Below are 24833 nucleotides of genomic sequence, written 5' to 3' on the forward strand. Positions count from 1 at the left end.
TGATTTGCGTTTCCCTGATAATTAGTGATGTTGGGCATCTTTTCATGCGCCTATTGACCATCTGTATATCTTCTTTGGAAAAATATCTGTTCATATTCTCTGCCTGCTTTTTTTTTTTTTTTAAGATTTTATTTTTCCTTTTTCTCCCAAAGCCCTCCCGGTACATAGTTGTATATTTTTAGTTGTGGGTCCTTCTAGTTGTGGCATGTGGGATGCCACCTCAGTATGGCCTGATGGGTGGTGCCATGTCCGCGCCCAGGATTCAAACCGGTGAAACCCTGGGCCACGTCACTGGTGCACGCTAACTTAACCACTCGGCCACGGGCTGGCCCCCTCTATCCACTTTTTGATTGAATTTTTTGTTTTTTTGTAGTTCATTTGTGTGAGTTCTGTATACATTATGGAGATTAACCCTTTATCAGATATATGATTTGCAAATATTTTCTCCCAGTTGGTGGGTTGTTTTTTCATTTTGATCTTGGTTTCCTTTGCCTTCTAGAAGCTCTTTAGTCTGATGAAGTCCCACTTATTTTTTTTCTTTTGTTTCCCTTGTCTGACTAGGCATGGTATTCGAAAAGATCCTTTTAAGTCTGACGTCAAAGAGTATACTGCCTATATTTTCTTGCAGAAGTTTTATGGTTTCAGGTCTTACTTTCAAGTCTTGGTGCATTTTGAGTCTATTTTTGTGCATGGGGAAAGGTAATGGTCTACTTTCATTCTTTTGCACGTGGCTGTCCAGTTTTCCCAGCACCATTTATTGAAGAGGCTTTCCTTTGACTATTGTATGTTCTTGGCTCCTCTGTTGAAGATTAGCTGTCCATAGATGTGTGGTTTTACTTCTGGGCTTTCAGTTCTGTTCTTTAGATCTGTGTGCCTGTTCTTGTACCAGTACCATGCTGTTTTCATTACTATAGCTTTGTAATATATTTTGAAGTCAGGGATTATGGTGCTACCAGCTTTGTTCTTGTTTCTCCAGATTACTTTGGCTATACGGGATCTTTTGTTGCCCCTTATAAATTTTAAGATTCTTTGTTCCGTTTCTGTGAAGAAGATCATAGGGATTCTGAGTGGAATTGCATTGAATCTATAGATTGCTTTAGGTTAGTATGGACATTTTAACTACGTTTATTCTTCCAATCGATGTTTATGGAAGATCTTTCCATTTCTTTCTGTCATCGATTTCTTTCAATAACGTCTTCTCGTTTTCTTTGTGTAGGTCTTTCACCTATTTTATTAAATTTATTCCTAGATATGTAATTCTTTTTGTTGTGATTGTAAATGGGATTGTATTCTTGAGTTCTTGTTCTGTTAGTTCATTATTAGAGTATAGAAATGCTACTGATTTTTCTAAGTTGACTTTGTAGTCTGCAACTTTGCTGTAGTTGTTGATTATTTCTAATAGTTTGCCAATGGATTCTTTAGGGTTTTTTATATATAAGATCATGTCACCTGCACACAATGAGAGTTTCACTTCTTCAGTGTCTATTTGGATTCCTTTTATTTCTTTTTCTTGCCTAATTGTTGTGGCCAAAACCTCTAGTACTATGTTGAATAAGAGTGGTGAGAGTAGGCACCCTTGTCTTGTTCCTGTTCTCAGAGGGGTGGCTTTCAGTCTTTCCCCACTGAGTATGATATTGGCTGTGGGTTTGTCATATATGACCTTTATCATGTTGAAATACTTTCCTTCTATACCCATTTTATGGAGAGTTTTTATCATGAGTGGATGTTGGATCTTGTCAAATGCTTTCTCTGCATCTATGGAGATTATCGTGAGGTTTTTGTTACTCATTTTGTTAATGTGGTGTATCACATTGATTGATTTGCAGATGTTGAACCATCCCTGTGTCCCTGGTATGAATCCCACTTGATCATGGTGTATGATCTTTTTAATGTATGGCTGTATTCAGTTTGCCAATATTTTGTTGAGGACTTTTGCATGTATGTTCATCAGCAATAGTGGCCTATAATTTTCCTTCTTTCTGTTGTCCTTGTCTGACTTTGATATCAGGGTGATGTTGGCCTCATACAAGGTATTAGGAATATTTCTGTCTTCCTCAATATTTTGGAATAGTTTGAGAAGAATAGGTAATAAATCTTCTTTGAATGTTTGGTAGAATTCTCCAGAGAAGCCATCTGGTCCTGGACTTTTGTTTTGGGGGAGGTTATTGATTACTGTTTCAATCTCTTTACTTATGATTGGTCAACAGATTCTCTATTTCTTTTTGATTCAGTTTTGGGAGGTTATAAGAGTCTAAGAATTTATCCATTTCTTCTAGTTTTTCCAATTTGTTGGCATATAGTTTTTCATAATATTCTCTTGTAATCTTCTAAATTTCTGTGGTATCTGTTGTAACTTCTCCCCTTTCATTCTAATTTTATTTATTCAAGACTTCTCTCTTTTTTTCTTAGTCTAGCTAAGAGTTTGTCAGTTTTGTTTATCTTCTCAAAGAACCAGCTCTTCGTTTCATTGATCCTTTCTGTAGTCTTTTTGTTTCAGTTTCATTGTTTGCCCTAATTTTTATTATTTCCCTCCTTCTGCTGAGTTTATGCTTTGTTTGTTCTTTTTCTAAGTCTGTTAAGTGTGGTTTAAGATTGTTTATTTGAGATTTTTCTTGTTTGTTAAGGTGGGCCTGTAATGCTATGAATTTCCCTCTTAGGACCGCTTTTGTTGCATCCCATATGAGTTGATATGATGTGTTTTCATTCTCATTTGAGGAGACTAAATTTTTAAAATGGTAGAGCACTAAAGGGCTGTTAGTGCTATAGTATCCAAGCATCCAGAAACTTAAGTTAATTTTCCAGAAAGAAAGAACTACAAAAGAAAGCACTCAGGTGAGGGGTTAAGAGTAGACTCTTTTATAATTATGAAATGTGTCTTTTCATCTTTGGTAATACTCCTTGTCTTTGTCTGTTTTGTCTGATAAAGATATAGACCCTCCAGCTTTCTTTCTTTCCCTTTTTTTTTTTTAACTTAGCAATGCTTTTTTTATTGTTATTTTCTTTGCACCACACTTACTTTTTTTTTTTTTTTTTGGTGAGGAAGATTTTCCCTGAGCTAACATCTCTGCCAGTCTTCCTCTGCTTTGTATGTGGATCGCCTCCACAGCATGGCTGATGAGTGGAGTAGGTCTGCACCTGGGATCTGAACCGGGGTCACCGAAGTGGCGTACATGGAACTTTAACTGTTCAGCCACAGAGCAAGCCCCCCTCCAGCTTTCTTATGCTTACCATTTCATGTTTTATCTTTCTTTTTTTAACTCCTTTTCACCCTTTTGGTTGAAATTCTGACTTCAACAATATGTGTCTGGTAGACAGACTATAGCTGGGTGTTTTTTATTTTGGGGTTTTTTTTTTCTTGCTGGGAAAGATTTGCCCTGAGCTAACATCTGTTGCCAATCTTCCTCTCTTTTTTTTTCCTCCCCCAAAACCCCAGTACATAGTTATATATTCTAGTTGTAAGTCCTTGTAGTTCTTAGTGTGAGCCGCCACCACAGCATGGTTACTGATAGACAGGTGGTGTGCTTCCACACCTGGGAACCGAACCTGGGCTGCCAAAGCAGAATTTGCAAAACTTTAACCACCAGGCCATCAAGGCTAGCTCTGGGTGTTATTTTTTTAGTAGTCTGGGAACCTCTGTCTTTTAACTTAAACATTTAGTCCATTTTATGTAATGTAATTACTGATCTGATTTAGGTTTGCCTTTTTTATTTGTCTCTTTTTTGTCTATTGCTCCTTTCCTGACTGTCTTCCTTTGGGTTAACCGAATAGTTTTTAGTATTTCATTTTAATTCCTCTGTTGGCTTTTTAGCTATCCTTTGTTGCATGTTTTAGGATTGTAATTCACATCTTTAATTTATCGTAATCTATTCAAAGTTAATGTACTACTTTGCATAAACTATAGGATCCTTGCAGCAATATAGCTACATTTATTCCCTCTGTGGTGTCTGTTTTATCTAAGGATGTTATTGACTGCACCATCACTTAGGGTATATGCTGTAACATCTCTTCATTAGTGGTGATAGTTTTTTTATTATTATTTTTTTCCTTCTTGTTACCTGTGGCTGGTATTTGCAGGATGACTGGGTAAGACTTAAGTGTGTCGTCTGTAGCCATGGTAATTAAATCCTTGTGGCCTCCATAAAGATGAAATCCAGAGTCTTATTAGTCCAATCAAGAATGGATGAGGAAATTTTGAATTTGGAATGGGTGATTCAGGCCAGAATGATTCCACAGATATTGGCAGGATGCAGTAGTACTGGGAAATAGAAATGAACCTTTGTCACCAGTGCTTATGCCAGAGTCGAATACCTCCCTTTGTATACTAGTAATTGTCAACCATGATCGATAGAGTGATAACAAAAGCTGAAGCAAAAATATGAGTTTGTTATCCTTTAGGAATATGTTTCTCAAATATGGTTGTTCCACAATCTGTATTTGAATTAGTGGGGGTATTTATTAAAAATGAATTCTCCTGGGCCTCACTCCAAATCTACATAATCAGTATCTGGATATGACATCTGGGAACCTGCATTTTTAGAGGTAAGCGCTCCAAATCTTAAACACAGCACTGTTTGACAGTCGCTGCTCTAGGCTCCTCCTCCACTGCCTCTGGCTTTCTGTGGACCAGAATCAATATTATTAATGTTTATCTTTAAGATTAACAACTGTGAGGCTGATGAAACAGTTTGGTCATAGTCATAGAATTCTAGAGCCTGCATAAAGAAGTACCTTTGAGGTCATGCTAGCTCAACAATCCTTTGTTACAAAGGAGAAAACTGAGGCCAAATGAGAGTGTCTGAATGGTTTTTACAACTCTGATTCATAATAGATAAGGTACTTTGCTGTGAATTGTAGCTCAGAATAACCTGTATAAAATGACTTCACTGTGTAATTATTTTCACGTTAGGTGTTATTTTTAATCCAATTTGACAATCTCTGCCTTTTAATTGGGGTAGTTAGATCATTTGCTCTTAATGTGATTATTCATGTGGTTGAGTTTAAATCTTTCATGTTGCTACTTCCCATCTATTTGTCCTAGCTCTTCCTTCCTTTATCCTCTTTTTCTGCCTTGTTTTGGATTGAGTATGTTTTATGATTCCATTTTATGGTCCTTATTGGCTTACTAGGTGTATATCTTTGGTGGGTTTTTGATGTTTAATGTTTGCTATAGGGTTTATAATTAGTTTATGTCTTTAACTTATTACAGTCTACCTTCAAGTAATAGATATCTCTTCACATACTGTGTAAGAACTTTAGGACAGTATAATTTACCCTTTTCCTGTGTTTGTACTTCTGTAGTCGTACATTTCTCTTATATGTATGGTATGAATCCCACAGTCCATTTTTTCTCTCTTTATTTTAGAGTACATATTTTTGCTTTAAACAGTCAATTATCTTTTAAAGAGATTTTTTTTAAATAAGGAAAGGCTTTTATATTTACCCACATAATTACCATTTCTGATGCTCTTCATTCTTTTTGTAGATCCACATTTCCATCTGGTGTAATTTTCTTTTTGCTTGAAGGACTTCCTTTAATATTTCTTGTAGTGTACATCTGCTGGTGATGATATCTCTCAGCTTTTGTGCGTCTGAAAAAGCCTTTGTTTCACCTTCATATTTGAAAGATAGAAGTTTCAAAGCCATTGAAAGACGTCTGTATACTGGATGTAGAGCTGTCAGTTGACAGTGTTTCCTTTCAGTACTTTAAAGATTTTGGGTCGACTGTCGTCCAGCTGGTATTGTTTCTGATGAGAAGTCTACTGTAATTCTTATCCTTGTTCCTCTGCATATAATGTGAATTTTTCTCTGACTGCATTGCAGTATTAACTGTGTCAGTGTTTGACATTTTATTTATTTACAAGTAGTTAGTGTTCTGATTGAATGTGTAGGTTCTTAGATCTCCGTGATCAGTCTTCTCTGCTCACTCTGTTTTGTGATCATCCCATAGTGAGTTTCTACAACCCCTATGCATCTAGAGACAGAACATATCTGTAGTAAAAAGAGAGGAAGCATCCTTCAGTTATTCATGGTTTCTGAATTGATTCTAAGATTCTCTTGTGATTCTTTGTACTACTCCAGAAACATTGAGGGCAGTTTTAGTTATGCTACTTCAGACAGGCAAGGGGTGCTTTTTAGTTTCAAAGCGTTATAAGGAGTATTTCTGATGTCTCTGATAGTTGGTGTGGATGACTACAGCTCAGAGTCTGATGTGATTATTATACCTTCAGCACTGGACTTTGTCTCACAAGATGAAATGTTGACGCCACTGGGGAGATTGGACAAGTATGCTGCAAGTGAGAACGTATTTAACAGGTATGTGCATATTTTCGTTAAAGTGGAAGTGGAAGGATGGTTTTTATTGCATTAATTTCAGTAGGGAAAATAAAATTATCCAGTTTCCAGTAGGTACACCTACTGTGTGCCAGGTGATGTTCAGGGGATTGGGACGCAGCAGTGACCAAGAGCTAACACTCTTCCTGATGTTTCTTCAAGGATGGTCCCCAGACCACCTGTATCCGACTGGGAAATCGAAGTCTTCGCTTAAATTTTTTGAGTAGAGATGTATAAAACTCATTTAGGAAAAGATGTAAAGATAATGTTTTTATATAATGAAGAATGAGTATATTTTCCTATTATGATAATTGAAGATAGCTGTTTGAAATGACCTTAGAAATTTGTCAAATGAGTTAGATAAAAATGAAAAATATTTTGGTAAATATTCAGTCTCGCCTTGTTAAAATAAAACCCATATTGGCATTTGTCACTTAGGAAATTAGGGACTTAATATGTGTTATAAAATGTATTAAGAAAAACGTTTTCTTTAAAACTATATGGATTCTGTCTTTTGACATTCTAAATGCAGGCATACCTCAGAGATATTGTGGATTTGGTTCCAACCACTGCAGTAAAGCGAGTATCACCCTAAAGCAAATCACATGGGTTTTTGGTTTCCCAGTGCGTATAAAAGTTGTATTTATGCTGTACTGTGGTCTCCTAAGTGTGCAATAACACTATGTCTAAAAAAAAGAATGTACTCACCTTAATTAAGAAATACTTTGTTGCTAAAAAAAGCTAACCATCATCTGAGCCTTCAGTGAGTTGTAAGCTTCTTGCTGGTGGAGGGTCTTTTTAAAAAATCTCAGTATCTGCAAAATGCAATAAAGTGAAGCACAATAAAACTGGATATGCCTCTATTAACTATGATGCCACTGAACACTATATAATTTTCTTTTTCTGTGTAGACAAATGGTGGCCCGGAGTTTGCTGGATACATTGAGGGAAGTCTGCGATGATGAAAGAGATTGTATTGCTGTCTTGGAAAGAATTAGCAGATTAGCTGACGATTCAGGTATATGTTTATGCAGAGAAAAGTTTCCTTTACCAAGTTTGTGTTTCTAAAAACTAATGAAAAACTTAGTGTGATATGAGATTTCTTTAAAAGATTTCCTAATTATCAAACCTATCAGTAACAAGAAAATAAAAACCTCTTACTAAGATCCACACATTTTATAGTAGGTCCATTTAGTTTAATTTTGGAAATTTCTCATCAGAAAAATCTAAGAACATTGTTTTCCATCATGTACATTGATATTTTAGGATTAATAAAAACTTAAAAAGTAATTTTGAATAAATTAAAAGGTAGTTGTAAAAGTGGGCTGTAAATTTTTTTAAGCAAATATAAAATGCTTTTTTCTTTTTTTTTTGCTGAGGAAGGTTAGCCCTGAGCTAACATCTGTGCCAATCTTCCTCCACTTTATATGTGGATTGCCATCACCATGGCTGATGAGTGGTATAGGTCCGTGCCTGGGATCCGAACCTGCAAAACTGAGCATGCCAAACTTAGCTACTACACCATTGGGCCATCTGGCGGCCCCAAAAATACTTTCTTTTGTTTGCTTGCTCACTTGCCAAAAAAAGGTCAATCACCCATTGTGAAACTAAAGCTGTTTGTCTCCAAAGTAAAGATGGGAGGGTCTGCTTAAGAAAGAAGTAAACTTGATTTGAGGCTTAGAATGCAATTATATTAAATTTTGAAAAAATGTTTTGTTGGGGTAAAATATACACAACATAAAATTTACCATTTTAACATAATATTGCTTTTTCTTTTCTCTCTCTCTCTTTTTTTTTTGGTGTGGAAGATTGACCCTGAGTTAACATCTGTTGCCAGTCTTCCTCTTTTTGCTTGAGGAAGTTTGTTGCTGAGCTAACATCTGTGCCAATCTCCCTCTATTTTTTGTATATGGGACACTGCCACAGCATGGCTTGATGAGTGGTGTGTAGGTCCACGCCTGGGATCTGAACCCGAGAACCCCAGGCCACTGAAGTGGAGCATGCAGACTTAACCACTACATCACCAGGCTGGCCCCCCTAATGTTAAATTTTAAGCATATTGTTATATTTGATTTTAGAAACATTCAAAAATAAATTAAAATTTTTTTCTTAAACCTATTAACTCTCAATTAAAATGTGTTATTTTTCAATTTCCAACAAACTTTTTGGCGTGTCAACAAGTCTGATTTTTTAATTTTTAGATGAGCTCATCTTTTGGTAAGCAATTCATTTTATGGGAATATGTTTACTCTTTACATAAGCCTTAAATATTTTTTATTTTCTTGTAGAGTAGAAAAAACATTTGTAAGCTTATTAATAATCTGTCTCATTATGATGTTCTGTGTGCATAATTGCTCCAAGTATGTGCTTGTTCTAGAATGGTTTTAGGAGAGTCTCATCAGTTGTAATTTTTACTTATAATTTATTTTTTTATTTGGCAGAGATGCAACAATTTGACTTAAATTTTTGGCTCTGTTGCATCTCATTCCTTTCTTAGTAGAGACATAGATATTCTTTAAAGAGGAATTTATTTTCTTTACCTGTTTACCAACTATAGTCCTGATTTTATTAAATATGTGTATATATATTCTTAAAATATGTTCTCAAGTTGTTGAGTTCGTGATAAGTATCTCTTGACATTTACGCTTTCTATTCATTCAGTAAATGTAGAACAGTGCCAGGTTCTAGATTGAAAGCTAGAGCCGTTACTGAGATGAGTAAGAATTCCTGTCATCAAATTAACAGTGTAATGAATGCAACCAATATATAAAGAAGAAATCACAGTGGGGAGGATTGGGGCTCTCTTCAGAAAGTTAGTGACATTTGAATTGGATTTGATAGAATGATAAGGTAAGAGAGGGAAAGAGCATACTCTGCAGAGAAAAGCACAGGTTTAGGGGCAGGAAGAGATGAAGATAGTGGCCCATTTGGTCAACAGTGAGTTTCCTTACTGAGTCTCCAGTTTAGAAAAATGGGGCTGTTAAGGTAGTTGAGGGGCTAGATTGTAAAGGTTCATACACTGCGATGCTAGAGTTTTTTTGTGGTTTAGAACAATAGCAGTATGGATTGACTTGATAATAAAAAAGATGGGTGACAGGAAGGCTGGTTGGGAGCCTCTACTAATTGTTTGGAGTTGTTTGAAAGAATTGCAGAGTGCTAGGGAGGGGTTTCAGGGCTGCTATGGTAGTTGAAGGGAAGGGAGGAAGAGGGAGTTGACCTAAGGTTTCTAACTTGGTAGGCTGGATCCGTTGTGATGTTCAAGTAAGATAAAGACTATTGAAAAATACACAACTCTAAAAGTTAAGGCATATCATCCATCCTCCCAAACAAATAAGGAGCTTAGAACTTTTAAATCTTTCTTCTGCCTTATCTTTATCAACTTTTACCTTGATTTTTTAATTTCCCTAAATTTATCTTTTATATTTTCTATGATTTTGTATAGTAAATGCTTGTTTAGATTTACTGCTAAATCTACTAAGCTTTTTCCCCTCATCAGTACATCTTTTATCTGATTCTTTTCTGGTTCAGTTTCCTCTTTCTGAAAGGACGTGTATTGATGAGGGTCTGGCAGTGACATGCCCTTTTTCCTTTGTCTGAAAGGGACATTTCACCATTACTCTTAAGCTGAATGTGAAAATCTAGTTGATAGTTCCAATATTCCATTCTCGTCTTACTGTTGTGACTGTTGAGAAGTCTGCTAGTCTAAGTTAGTCTTTGTGGGACTCCCGTTTTTTCTTTCTGATTGCTGTTAAGGCTGTTTCTTCTTGACATTCTGTAGTTTTGCTGTCATGTGTTTAAGTACGGGTTTATTTTTATTTATTTTACTCAGGACTTTACCCTGCTTCTTCAATTTGAGGATTCTTGTCTTTCCATCAGATACGGGAAATTTTCAACCTTTAACGTTTTGAATATTGCCTCTCTTCCATCTCAAACTCCCTTTCAAGTTTATTTTCTGTTTGAGTAGATATTTTGTACGTGGTTCAGAACATAGAACTCTTGTTAGATAAATGTGTTTTCCATGGCTCTTACCTGTTCGAACTCTCTAGGCCTTTGTCTCCCATTTACATTTTGGTAATTTCTCTCACAAAGCGTTTGCTACCCAATTCTGACCTGCTGTCTGACTGTTGACTGTTTCATTCTGTTCACTTCATTTTTCATTTTCAAGAGTCTTCAGTGCTTTGTTTTCAGATCCTCCTGTTTTTCTTTCCCTAGTATGTTTCTTTTCAGTATGTTTCCTTTTATTATATCTTTAAAACAGAATGTTTAAAATGATCATAACTTCTAAAGATTGTTTGTAGTAGCTGAAGTTCTTGATGTCATAATCCCATGAGTTGTGTCTTAATATTTTTACTACTGAAGGATCATTTCTGGTTTTTTTTTTTTTTAATTAATGTTATGATAGATTACAACCTTGTGAGATTTCAGTTGTACTGGTTTTTTTTAAGATTTTATTTTTCCTCTTTCTCCCCAAAGCCCCCTAGTACATAGTTGTGTATTTTTAGTTGTGGGTCCTTCTAGTTGTGGCATGTGGCATGCCGCCCAGCATGGCCTGATGAGCAGTGCCATGTCTGTACCCAGGATCCAAACCAGTGAAACCCTGGGCCACCAAAGCAGAGCACGTGAACTTAACCGCTCGGCCCTGAAGGATCATTTCTCGTCTCTTTTTTTTTTTATAGTTTTGGATTGTGAGCTCATCTTTAGTGGATCTTCATAGGTATTTGGTGTTCTGGTCAACCTTCGTTGTGGGAGTGCGAGTGACCCTCAAGTGACTTGTTGTTCTACTAGACTCAGGATTGTTAGCAACCAGGAGTAATTTCATGTAAATTTCCTGCATGTGTGTATGTCTGTGCTGATTTTAAGGGTGAGGGGAGGGAAGTGGGAGGCAGTTCTCAGACTATTCCTGGATGTATAAATTTGGAATCCAAACCAGTTATAAGTATATTTCTAGGGTTTCAGAAATGACATACTTGAAGCAAATTTTTTTCCTTTTCTTTTAATATTGAATATAACACCGTATGAAAAGTACATGAACTATAAATGTTCAGCTCCATGAAGTATCACAAAATGAAGGCCCATGTAATTAGCATTCAGATCAAGAAATAGGACTAGCGTCCCAGAAACCGTCTCAGTGTACCTCCTTATTTCTGTCCTGTCCTTCTTCCCTGAAGGTAATCAGCATTTTGACAACTAAATGTGTAGTTTGCTTGTCTGAACTTTATATGGAGTCATACTGAATGTATTATTTTGTGTCTAGCTTCTTTATACTTCTAAACCTCATCATGTTGTTGCATGTAACTATATTTATAGATTTTTTTAATTATTTTTTTGTGAGGAAGATTGGCCCTGAGCTATCATCTGTTGCCAATCTTCCTCTTTTTGCTTGAAGAAGATTGTCGCTGAGCTAACATCTGTGCCAGTCTTCCTCTATGTTATATATGGGATGCCGCCACAGCATGGCTTAATGAGCAGTGTGTAGGTCCACACCCATCCAGGATCCGAACCTGCAAACCCCAGGCTGCCGAAGCAGAGCGCACAAATTAACCACTGCACCGCTGGGCCATTGCCTATTTATAGGTTTTTTAAATTGTTGTTTGGTGATTAGCGTATGAATATATTACAATGCTGTATGGATGGATACACTGCAACTTAGTTATCCAGTGTTCTGTTAGTGGACATATGGATTGCTTCTAGCTTTAGGCTGTTAACGCTGCTGTGAGCCCAGGAGTCACGTGGAGCACATATGCATACATTTTGGGAGTATATACCTAGAATTGGAGTTACTAGGTCATAGGGTATGCTTATATTCCTCTTGATAGGCCATAGAGTTTTTCACAGTGGTGCAACACTTTCTGGTCCCACCAGCAGTGTATGAGAGTTCCTGTTGGTTCACATCTTCACCAACACTTCTTTAAAGTTTTCATTTAAATTTATATCTCATTGTGGTTTTAATTTATATTTCCTCAATAACCAGTAAAGCTGAACAGCTGGTTACATGCTTATTGACTCTTTGGGCATCTTCTTTTTTGAAATATCTGTTCTAGTCTCTTCTCCTTTTTTAAAATTGACAATCTTTTTCTTACAGATTTGCAGGAATTCTTTGTTCTGAATGTGAGCCGTATGTTGTTTGTGTGTATTGTAGGTGCCTTTTTCACTCTGACTTGTCTTTCCACTCTCTTAGTGGTACCTGTTAAAGAAAAGAAGTTCTTTTCTTTTATGGGTAGTACTATTTGTGTACTACCCATATTTTCTTTACCTCAAAGTCATGAATGTGTTCTCCTGTGTTAAATGATTTAGAAGCTTTATCGTTTTTACCTTTGACACGTAGATCTGCATTCTACCTGGGCTTTATTTTTATGTATGATAGGAAGTGGGCGACAAGTTTTATTTTGTTTTTCTTTTTTTTAATGTGGGTATCCAGTTAACACAGCATCTTTTATTGAAAAGACCATCTTTCCCTTTCACTTTTGGATAAATCTGTAGTCTGTATGTGCATAAGTCCGTTTCTGGACTTGGTTTTGTTCCATCGGTCTCTTTGCTTAAGCAGGGCCTTGAAGAAAGAAAAGTTACTGATTTCATTTTTAACTAAAACTGTAACTTATGTCCTTTTGCTTCAAAAATATAGGTATTAGGTCAATGTTAGCGAATTCAGGGTCAGTGAGGAAAAGTAGAGGCTTATGTGTCTACTTTTCTTTTAATTGTTTTTGTTTTTCAAAACAGAAGCATTCTATTTTATTTAAATACTGTTTAACTTCAAATGGCACAGCCATGTAGTAGAAATTCCAAATATTGGTTTGTTGATAAGATTCTTAGCTTTGTAAAATGCTAGTACATTTTGTACTGATAATTTAATTTCTATTTGTTGAAATCTAATGTTCCTCTGGACATGTTCATGCATATTTACCTTAAGTAACTTTAATATAATCATTAATAGGTACCAAGTTCTGATTAGGTCTGATGTGATGACTTGTGTTGATAATCCTCAGGTCTGTATGTGGTTTAGTCACTTGCATTTCTCCTGTGAATTGTCTGTTCTTATCCTTGTTTTCTTTGATGTATTCATTTGAACAATGAGTTCTTTGTGTATTTAGTTATTGATACTTTGTTATATGTGTATTTTCTCCCAGGCTCTTGTGCCTTTTAACTGAATGTGGTATCTGTTATCTATAATGACATCTTTTTTTTTTTGGAGGAAGATTAGCCCTGAGCTAACTGCTGCCAATCCTCCTCTTTTCGCTGAGGAAGACTGGCCCTGATATCTATGCCCATCTTCCTCCGCTTTATATGTGGGACGCCTACCACACCATAGCTTGCCAAGCGGTGCCGTGTCCACACCCGGGATCCAAACTGGCGAACCCTGGGCTGCCGAAGCGGAACGTGTGCACTTAACCGCTGTGCCCTCAGGCTGGCCCCAATAATAACGTCTTTATAAAGTGAAATTAACTCATCTTTTAGTTGGTTTTTGGGGTTTGTTTGCCTTGAAGGAGCTTCCCACCTCAAGATTAAACATTTTTAAAGTGTTATCTTTTAGTGCTTTTGATCTTTAAGAAAAATGTTTAGAACTTTAATTCACCCAGAGATAATGTATGGTGTGTGGTGTATAAATCTTATCTTTTTTTCTCACATAAGTAGCTGATTTTCCTGCCATTCATTACTTATTGGATAGTTCATCCTTTTGAAACCCAGAGATTTGAAATGCCTTATTTGTCATATTTAAATTAACATATATACTTGGGTCTTTTCAGGCTTTTTGTTTGTTTAAATCTATTGGTCTCCTTTAATATTCACTTACCCTTTTTAGTCTTAGTTAAGTCTAACTATAAATCCTCCGTTCATTAACTAAATTTAGATTAGGAGCCAGTCCTTATAATTTGTCATAGATGGTTCTTCAATAGTAGAGTGTAAAGATAATACCATATTATAGTTGCTGTGAATTTCGGATATTTAACCCCTAGCACAGTGTAGCACAACATAGGTGATGAATAAATCTAATCATTATAGGAAATGATTGCATTGTGAAGATAGAAGTTTGGGACAGGGGAAGGTCCTTTCACTCGGGGGGGTGAAAGGGATCATAGAGTTAGAGAACATTTTTTAAGCCCCTTTTCTGTTGAGGGTGAAAGTGACTCCAAAGCTTTCCTAATAGTCTCAAGTGCAGGCGAAAATTTTGTTCCTATGGGAGAATGTGTTTGCTCACATTTCTATTATTTCGATAGAACCAACTGTGAGAGCAGAGCTGATGGAACAGGTGCCTCATATTGCATTGTTTTGTCAAGAAAACCGGCCTTCAATCCCATATGCTTTTTCCAAATATTTACTACCTATTGTGGTTAGATATCTCGCAGATCAGAATAATCAGGTAAGAGTGCCATTTACCTGTTCTTAAGAAAGTTTATGCAGTATGATGTATGTAGAGTGGCCTACCCTAGGGGGTCTCATTTGAATGTTTTTTTCCTCGTTGACTTCGTTATTCTGTTTTTCAAAATGACCATTTGTCTTAGACCCATATGTCTTGAGAATCTGGCAAATCTAGGTGGCCTCCTTAATGCCCTTATAGACAGTGCCTAGTAGCTGCATTCTCATTTGGTACCTTCATAGGTGACCCTCAAAAAATTTGTTACCTTGTGAGACTTCTTTTACAAGGATGGCTTTTCGGTTTCACTTCATTTATCATAACACAGACTGCCAAGTTCAGTTTTTGCAATAGTTGAGGAAAATAGCCACAGATTTTTATTTAGAAGGTTTTGCTAGTTATGAATCCATTTAACTTGGGATGAGAAGTCTTTACACTTGTGAAAATCAAGTAATAGAGTTTTCTTATATCGCGTATGTACTTTGTTGTGCTGTTAATTTTTTCCTAGGTAAGAAAAACAAGTCAGGCAGCTTTGCTGGCTCTGCTGGAGCAGGAGTTAATTGAGCGATTTGATGTGGAGACAAAAGTGTGCCCCGTCCTCATAGAACTAACTGCCCCAGATAGCAACGACGATGTGAAAACAGAAGCCGTTGCTGTAAGTAGAACATGATTTTTCAGTTTAGGTAAAAAATTAGTCACTATATTGACTAATAGGGGGTATTCATGAAATATTATGCTATATTACTTACTATAGGGTTTATACATCTTATCTATCAAAGTAGGTGCAAATCATTAAATTTGAAATATAATTCTAGGATAGAAAGGGACATAAGCTTACAAAGGAAGAGATGTATTTCTGTGGGTGCCATGTTGTGCTAAGCACCTGGGAATTAGATGGCTCTATCACGGACCTCTGAGAAAGCCAGATATGCAGCAAGAAAATAATAAGTAACTAAATTTATTATTATGTCAAAATGGAAAAATAAGACAGGAGAAACAACCAGTACAGTTGGGAAAAAAAAACAGGTGTAAAAAAACCCCTGTATTGAATGAAGAAACATTTGAACCTCTTTAATTGCTGTTGAACACTTTTCCAGCACTGTGTAAGCACGGTAGGAAAAATGCTAATAATACTTGGCTCCTGCCCTTGACACTATGGTCTTTGGGGGAAGGATGTCAGGCGAGTCATTATACTGTGATATGATAGATGATAGAAATTATGATTATTAGAAGAATAAACAGATTAAGTCATTATGCACATAATTAAGTCAAGTGTAATATTAAGCTTTCTGGGTTTTTGACATGGTTAGCAAATATTTTGATTATTTGAGAGCCATCCGTAAATAGGGCATGAATTAGAATATAGTAGTATCTGTTGCAGTTCACATCTGTGCCTCCTGAGTTCAAAGAGTAAGAATTCTGATAATAAATTAGGACAGTGGTAAGTTCATCTGAAAATTTATTCAAATCTGTTTGGCTAGTGAAAGTTTACTACTTAAACCTAAAATAATATAATTGCATCTTTGTTGATATGAAAAAAATTACACCAGAATTTTATAGTGCTTCTGGATCATGAGTAGGATGAATTAGATCATCTCTGTAGTTCCTTTCCTTTGGAAATTCCTTGATGTAATTATTTTATTTTTGGATACTCAGGTACCAGTTAATAATAAATTTTTGTTGTTGTTAATGCTGTCAAGTCGTTTCCGACTCCTGGTGACCCTGTGGACAGCATAGCGGAACCCTGCCCAGTCTTTCTGTGCCATCCTCTCACCTTCCGGTGCTGTATCAGACAGCGCTCTGCTGTTATTCACAGGGTTTTCATGGCCAGTTTTTTCAGAAGTGGGTGGCCAGGTCCTTCTTCCCAGTCTGTCTAGTCTGGAAGCTCCGCTGAAACCTCTCCCCTGTGGGTGACCCTGCTGGTATCTGAAATACTGGTCGAATAGCTTTCCAGCGTCACAGCAGCATGCAGCCACCAAGTATGACAACCAAAAGATAGGTGATAGGGTTGCCTGCCTGGGAAATGAACCTGGGCCGTGGCAGTTGAGAGTGCCAGATCCTAACCACTAGACTGCTAGGGCTGGCTGATAATAAATTTAGATACTTTTTTCCCAGTAATATCATTTTTATTGAAGTGAAATTCACATAATATACAATTAACCATTTTGAAGTTATAGTTAAGTAGCATTTAGTACCTTCACAATGTTGTACAGTCACCATCTCTGTCAAGTTCCACACAGATTTTTTTTTAATTTCATAAGTTCCTCAATGCAGGAAGTAAATTTTGGCATAGTTATTTTTATTGAGTGGGGTTTAACTTGCTCTATTATAATTTTTGATGGGATTTAACAATAATAAAACGTTATAATAAAAAGACTATATCCCGCACTAGTATGAAAACCATGTAACCATGTTTCTCTTACAATTGATTGTATGTTTATTTTGTCATATTTTACATTTCCTGGCCTCCCACTTTTTCTATCTGTTGGGAATAGTTCATTCTGATAAATTTAATTATACTAGATTGGTGATACAGTATAGCTTTGGGTTTTTACCTAGAGCTTGGAAAAGCTTAGAAGTAGTACGGAGTCAAAAAACAAAAACCAGGGGCTGGCCCCGTGGCCAAGTCGTTAAGTTCGCGCACTCCGCTTCGGCAGCCAAGGGTTTCATGGGTTTGAATCCTGGGCGCCGACATGGCACCGGTTGTCAGGCCACGCTGAAGCAGCATCCCACATGTCACAACTAGAAGGATCCACAACTAAAATATACAACTATGTACTGGGGGGTTTGGCAAGAAGAAGGAAAAATTTAAAAAAAAAAGAAAACTTTAATCAAAACCAAACAAAAGGAAAACTGGCTTTGGGGTTTGGGAGATGCAGGTGTAGTCGCGGTTCTGAGGTCTGAGACTTTCGCAGGGAATGTGTTGAAACTACAGATCAGGTTGGGAATGATGGTTAGCCTAGCAATCCCTGAGCGGGGTAGATCTCTCCATTGATTTATCTCGTCAATGTTTTGTAGTGTTCAATAGACAGTTCATGTATGTATTTTGTTAGATTTCGTGTTCTTTAACACTATTGTGAATGATACTGTTTTGAAATGTTTCCAGTTGTTCATTGCTAATTTATAGAAATACATTGGATTTTTGTGTTCTGACGTATGTCCTACTAACTTCCTAAACTCACTTACGTGTTCTAGTGGCTTCTTTATAGATTCCTTGGGATTTTCCTTGTAGACGATCATGTCATATGTGAATAGAGATTTTTTCTTTCCAATCTGTATGCCTTTTTTCTTGTCATATTTGCACTGGCTGGGAGTACATGTAACAGATAAATGATGACAGACCATGGGATTTCTTTCTCTACTAACTGTGGGAGGAATTTATTTAAATAACTTGGGCTATTTTTCAAACACAGTTCATCCTCACTTTGCCTGGCAGTGTGTTAACTGAAACATGTGCGTGCCAGAATCATACCCTTGCCTTCCACGTAACCTAAGCTCTGCAGAGGGAGGATGCCGTTCCCATAGGCACACGTTTCAGTTAAAATGGCACTTAGCAAGGTAGGGACTGCCCCTGTATAGCTTTTCCTAGCAATACAGATATATTATTAAACCCAGATCTTTTGTTATGATAATCTTTTTCCCTTTGAACAGTGACCACTTATATTCTCATTGGGAAAATGTAGGAGTCTTTGCTTTTAAAGTTGTCAGGCAAAATGATTTAATAATATTGAAACTATAGACAAAAATGAAATTTTTAGGGTTTTCTCTGGGTTTACCATGCATTTAGTAATTATCAGTTGATTTTATTAGTACTTGTTAATCTCTACTTTTCAATTCAGATAAAATGAATTTTTTTGTGATGTATGTAGTGTAATGATACCATGTCATATTTTATGTTTCCTTAAATTAAATACTTTTAATAAGCTAGCAAACTTAACTGGAGAAGTCTTAGTTTTGAAGATATTTTCAGTGCATTTTTGTTCTTCTTTATTTTAGATAATGTGCAAAATGGCCCCCATGGTTGGAAAGGACATCACAGAGCGTCTTATCCTTCCCAGGTTCTGTGAGATGTGCTGTGACTGCAGAATGTTCCATGTTCGAAAGGTATTGTTTAGTCTTTTTTTTTTTTTTAAGAACACGTGGTTCTAGTGGTTACTGTATTGATATGTGAAATTTAAAAGATTATTTTTAAGGAATTCTATATGTAATATTTTGAAATGTCAGTGATGCTTTTGTTGTCAGGTCTGTGCTGCGAATTTTGGAGATATTTGCAGTGTAGTTGGCCAGCAAGCTACTGAGGAAATGTTGGTAAGTTTTGTAGAAATAAAGCAGTTAGCAGTGGATTATAAAGTGGTACATAGAGTTTGAAATGCACACATTTACCCCAAAATTTTATTAACACAATCCCATGAATGTAAACCAGAAAGATAGTATGGTGTGGAGTTTGAGTTTCAATTCTGATAATCTGGGCACTTGAATTATTTTGATAACGACCGTTTGTTATAAGTGCAGATATGTGTAAGAACCGTTGATCTATTTTTACCTCTCCCGTTTTTTTTAGACAAATCAGTTCTTATTTATTCAGATGAATCTTTCATGTTATTGCAACCCTCAAGTATTTTAGTGACATTAAATCTACTGCATGTTATTTTTAATTAGTAGTTAGTACATGGAATATATATGCTTAATGTACAAATTAACATACTTGAAGAGTTTCTGTAGACACAAGCTCTTGGATAACATTTAAGCTATATTTGTTGGGAGTGTTTTTGCTTTTCTATAGTCAATAGTGTTATGAATTAAGTGTGATTTATTTAAAATTACTGAGTATTAATACTAAAGTCTTCTAAATTTTGTTAAGAAAATCTAGTGGTTTAAAACACTGTGAAAGCAGAAAATGAAGTAAAAGTAACTACTGAAACCTGCTTTGTCTGCCTAACAAAACACTGTCTCCCTTGCATAGCTGCCCAGGTTTTTCCAGCTTTGTTCTGATAACGTGTGGGGAGTCCGGAAGGCTTGTGCTGAATGCTTCATGGCGGTTTCATGTGCAACATGTCAAGAAATCCGACGGACTAAATTATCAGCACTATTTATTAATTTGATCAGTGATCCTTCACGTTGGGTAGGGTTTTAATTACTATTTTTGTAAAATAGTACATTGTATGGCAAACATTTGATTTCATAATTTAAGAAATAATCTATAACTTAAGGTACGTTATTAATCCTTTTAGGAGTAGACAATAGACTACTATATTAACTTTTTTTACTGGACAAAATTTTTGTTCAAATATAAATCACGTTCATTCTCTTGCTGTGATGTATTATACTGATTTTCAGATGTTCAGTCCCAGGGATAAGTCTCACACGGTCATAGTATAATAATTCTCGGTGTGTTGCTGGATTTAGTTTGCTAGTATTTTGTTAAGGATTTTTATGTCTATATTATAAAAGATAACAGTGGGTAGTTTTCTGTAATGGCTTTTTTCTTTTTTGCTTGATTTTGTTATCAGGGTAATAATGGCCTTGTCAAGTGAGTTGGGAAGTGTTCCCTCCTCTTGTATGTTTTGGGAGAATTTGCGAAGAGTTGGTGTTAATTCTCTTTTAAATCTTTAGTGGAGTTCAGCAGTGAGGCCATCTGGGCCTGGACTTCTCTTTGTGGGTAGGGTTTTTTTAATTACTAATTTAATCTCTTCTTACGGGTCTCTTCAGATTGTCTATTTCTTCTTGACTCAGTTTTGGTAGTTTGTGTCTTTCCAGGAATCCTCCTGTTTTATCTAAGTTATCTAATTTATTGGTGTATGATTATCCGTAGTATTTCTTTATAATCTTTTTATTTCTGTAAGGTCAGTAGTAATGTCCCTTCTTTCTGATTCTCGTGATTTGAGTCTTGTCTCTTTCTTTCTTGGCCAGGCTGCTAAAGATTTGTCAGTTTTGTTGGTCTTTTTAAGGCTTTTGGTTTCACTGATTTTCTCTGTTTCTATTCTCTGTTTCATTAATTTCCATTCTAATCTTTATTAAATCCTTCCTTCTGCTTGCTTTTTGGTTTAGTTTGCTCTTCTTTTCTCAGTGTCTTGAGGTAGAAGGTTAGGTTATTAATTTGAGATCTTTCTTCTTTGAATTAACATATAGGGTAACTGGCTTTCAACCTAAAGAGCTTCCTTTTGTATTTCTTATAATGTGAGTCTGGTAGCAACACATTCTCAGGTTTTGTTTATCTGGGAATATCTTTATCTTGCCTGCATTTTTGAAAGATAGCTTTCCTAGGTATAGGATTCTTGGTTAGCAGGTTTTTTTCTTTGAGCATTTTGAATGTTATCCCCACTGCCTTCTGGCCTCCTTTGTTTCTTCTCTCAGGTGTTTGTTGGGGCTCCCTTGTAAGTGATGTATCGCTTTCTCTGCTGCTTTCAAGATTTTCTCCTTGCTTTTGACTTTCAGCATTTTTACTATGATGTGTTTGTAGATTTCTTTTAGTTTATCCTACTTGTTGAGCTTCCTGGATGTGTGGGTTATTGATTTTTAATAAATTTGCGAAATTTTGAGCCATCATTTCTTCAAATATTTTGTCTTCTCTTTTCTCTCTCTCTTCTCTCCTTGTGGGATTCTCATTACACGTATGTTGGTGTCTCACATTTTTCTAAGGCTCTGTTCATTTTTCCTTATTTTCATTTTTCTCTCTATTCTTTGGCTTGCATAATCTGTATTGATATATGTTGAGTTGACTAATTCTTTTCTCTGCCAGTTCAGATCTACTGTTGAGTTCATGTAGTCAGTTTTTTATTTTAGTTACAGTGCTTTTCAGCTCCAGAATTTCCTTTTGGTTCTCTTTATAATTTCTGTCTCTTTATTAATATTCTTTATTTGATATGACATTGTCCTCTTTACGTCTTTAATCACGCTTTCCTTTAGTTCCATGAACAATGTATAATGGCTACTTTGAAGTTTTTTCTGTCGCGTCCAACATCTTATTGTTCTCACACAGAGTTTGTTACCTAATTTTTTTTCACTGTGTGGATCATACTTTTCTGTTCCTTTGCATGCCTTGTAATGTTTTGTTAAAGACTGGACATTTTGGATACTATATTGTAGCAAATTTGGGTACTGGTGCTCCTCTCTGGGGCTTACTGTTAATTGCTTGTTTGTTTAGTGACTAGTTGGAATTCTTTAGTGGACTCTTACTTCCTCCTTCCAAGAGGTTCAGCTTTGAGTATGCCCACAGCCACCCTTGGGATGACAGCATTTTGGCGGGAATGGGAGGGCCAGCAGCCTGAGCTTCTGTTGGCTTGTCTTTCCTGGCCTCACAAGCTGGGGCCAAGGCTGTTGGGGCCCCGGTATTCTGAGCCATGTCCAAGGTAGAGCCACCATTCCTCTAATGGGCACTGGGCAGAAGAAGGGAGCCACCCCTCGCCACTGCATTTGCCCAGGACCCGGCCTCAGCAACAGGTAGGTGGGCACACCATGAGAAGGCCCTCTGGCTGGGAGCTGGGGGAAAGGAGCCTAGTGTTCTTGGCTGCGATGGTCTGGAGTGGAGGCTGTGCCTCCCTGGGCTGGTCTTAGTTCAAATACCACAGACTCTCAGCTTTTTTTTACTCAAGTTTTGTAGATTTTCTTGAATAGATTGTCCTTCATTTGTTGTTTGCCCTTAGGACTGATTCTAGAGGTGTTGAATGGTGGGGTTTTTTTTCCCACTTTCACCCATTTCCTCAGTGACACTGGGGAGTGTGTCAGTGGAGTTCCTTACAATGTCATTCCAGAAGTTGAGCTCAGGACCTTACCACATTCGTTTTCAAAACAAAGTCTACGTATAGAGAAAGACAGTTAAGCCTTGGTACTATTTTAATGTTTTTATCGTATCTTATATAAGATTGTTAGAAAAGACTCTGTAGCTTATTTCAAGTTTTCATTTTTAAACTTTCAGCACTTTGTCATTGTTTGGGCTCCATAACGTTCAATATTTCCTGTTAATTTGGGAATATGTTTATATTAAAATGAAGAGCTCCTTAAATCTCAGTCATTTGAGGTATATATAAATCCTATGTCTATTTGAGACAAGCTCAGAGTTTTCACACTAATCAGAGTAGACTAAATTCATGCATGTAGTTTTGAAAGTTACCTTTTACACTTTTAAGGAAGTAATGTTTATTGACTATAAAGGGGAAAAAAATCTGTAAGTTCACACATACACACTATTCTTTTTTGCTATCGTGCATATAATTCTAGCCCTTCTTTGAAACAATTGAATCATTTTGTATATGCCTCTCCAAGTAGATGAATACTAATAATAGGCATCCTTACATGTATTTGCCTTTGTAAAATTTACACATAATCATGTAATCCTCATTTTAAAACTTGGAAAAGGTTATTGCTATGCCTTAAAGGCCTAATCTGAGAGAAATTGGTTTGTAGCTTTTCCCATCGCAGTTGCTTTGTCAGATTCTACATCCTCTCGTAAAACCTCTCCTTTCCAAATTGTTTTTTTAATCTTGGTTACAAAAATAATGCAGGAATATGATGCAAGGTAAAATTCTATAACCTCCTTTTCAACTCTCCTACTTGAGATATTCATTGATAACAGTAGTATATGCTTCCAGGTTTTTGTGAAGTGTTATTTTAAGTCAGTATTATATTTCTGATGACTTTGTGCATAGTTCTGGTACAGCTGTCTTGCTTCTTGTAGTGAGCAAATTACAGTCTTTCCTACCTGAAAACATTAAATAGATTTATCACATTTTGTTGACTTTATTTCTTTATTTTTTCTGTTTGGCAATCTTGATTTTTTTCACTTTTTTTGTTCTTGATAACACAACAGGACTTTCTTTAGTTTTGTTTCATGCACGTGTTTTATAGGATCTCATATTCATATTCTCATGGTTTAAATATTCAAGCCAGGATTTAAAAAACCGAAAGAAAAAAAATTGTTTATAAAGAATTTTGAATCCTAGCCGAAGAGTGATTTATAGTTCTGAATCTGGATTTCTTTTAGAAAAACTGTTATTATCTTAACCATCCTTCAGTGTGTGGAAAGTAGCTTCTTAATAACCCCTTATTTTTATGTTTTGTTACTGTCCTTTTTCCTTCCCAGGTTCGCCAAGCGGCCTTCCAGTCTCTGGGGCCTTTCATATCTACTTTCGCTAACCCATCTAGCTCAGGCCAGTATTTTAAAGAAGAAAGCAAAAGTTCAGAAGATACGTCAGTAGAAGACAAAAATAGGTATAATTTTTTAAAACTTTGCATTCCAGTTTTACTGCTTGTGAACATTTTTTTCATTTCCGCTATTTTATAATTGTCCTTTTGGAGAGTTTACTATTTCTCTTGATTATAAAAATTGGTAAATATTTTTATGGAGTTTTATTTTAAATACATTTGTTAAACACCTCTTTGGTTAGTTATATATTAAACGAGAAGATGAAGATGTATGTAACACACTTGGCTTGATGCTGGGCACATAGAAAACTATAAATGGTAGATTGGATAATAATTTTTGGGTAAGTTTAATAAGTTACATAACTCATAAATAATCTGTTGACATTTAGAATGTAAGATAATGGTTATGCAGTTTGAAGGGTTTGTTTTTAAGGAGTGAAACCTAATTTAGGAATATGTTTGTTTTAGTACATAGTCAACTTCTTACTATTATTATTCCTTTCAGTCAGTCGATTTAATTGTGGATCTTGGATTCTGTCTGCAGAATGATAATTGTAATCTCTTAGGTACGGGGAAAGTATTTTAATGGTTAGCACCAAATTACTGTACTTTTTAACTAGAATACCAATTTTAAGTGTATTAATCTAATAGGGCAACCAAATTTTAAAATAAAGCTTAAAGAAGACAACTCTAATTTTTGTTCTAAAATTTTTTGCATTAAAAAGTTTTGTTTTAGTTTTTAAAATTTATTATATACATAGGGAAAAAATTACTCTAACCTAATGTAGTGCGTGGGAAATACGCACGAACTTTTACAGGCGTGCACTTGAAATAATATAGTAGCTGTTCTTGAAACAGTCCCTGTTGTAATGCTTGAGTTACCGTAGAGTCTTGTCCCTCCCTTGTCATGATGCTAATGGACATTTTCTTCTGTAGGTCTTGATACTGTGGTATTTGCTTTCTTGGTGTTTTGATTTGGCAGTTCTTCCTTTCTTCTCTGCTGCCTTGTTTT

The 24833-nt window shown here is 36.0% G+C and overlaps 1 protein-coding gene across 7 annotated transcripts in view; it reads left to right on the top strand.

Moving 5' to 3' along the window:
• PPP4R1 (protein phosphatase 4 regulatory subunit 1) overlaps positions 1 to 24833 on the top strand; it is a 76082-nt gene that overhangs the window by 24899 nt on the left and 26350 nt on the right. For 4 of the 7 annotated variants that reach the window (XM_046671341.1, XM_046671343.1, XM_046671345.1 and 1 more), the window contains 8 exons: positions 6177 to 6312; positions 7242 to 7348; positions 14544 to 14686; positions 15189 to 15335; positions 18677 to 18784; positions 18923 to 18988; positions 19644 to 19802; positions 23760 to 23887. In XM_046671341.1, coding sequence (XP_046527297.1) covers positions 6177 to 6312; positions 7242 to 7348; positions 14544 to 14686; positions 15189 to 15335; positions 18677 to 18784; positions 18923 to 18988; positions 19644 to 19802; positions 23760 to 23887 — 994 coding nt within the window. The remainder of the gene's footprint in view (positions 1 to 6176; positions 6313 to 7241; positions 7349 to 14543; positions 14687 to 15188; positions 15336 to 18676; positions 18785 to 18922; positions 18989 to 19643; positions 19803 to 23759; positions 23888 to 24833) is intronic. The other 3 variants (XM_046671344.1, XM_046671346.1, XM_046671342.1) reach the window with 1 other exon arrangement.

This window comes from Equus quagga, chromosome 9, assembly GCF_021613505.1.
Source record: "Equus quagga isolate Etosha38 chromosome 9, UCLA_HA_Equagga_1.0, whole genome shotgun sequence".
NCBI lineage: Eukaryota > Metazoa > Chordata > Mammalia > Perissodactyla > Equidae > Equus > Equus quagga.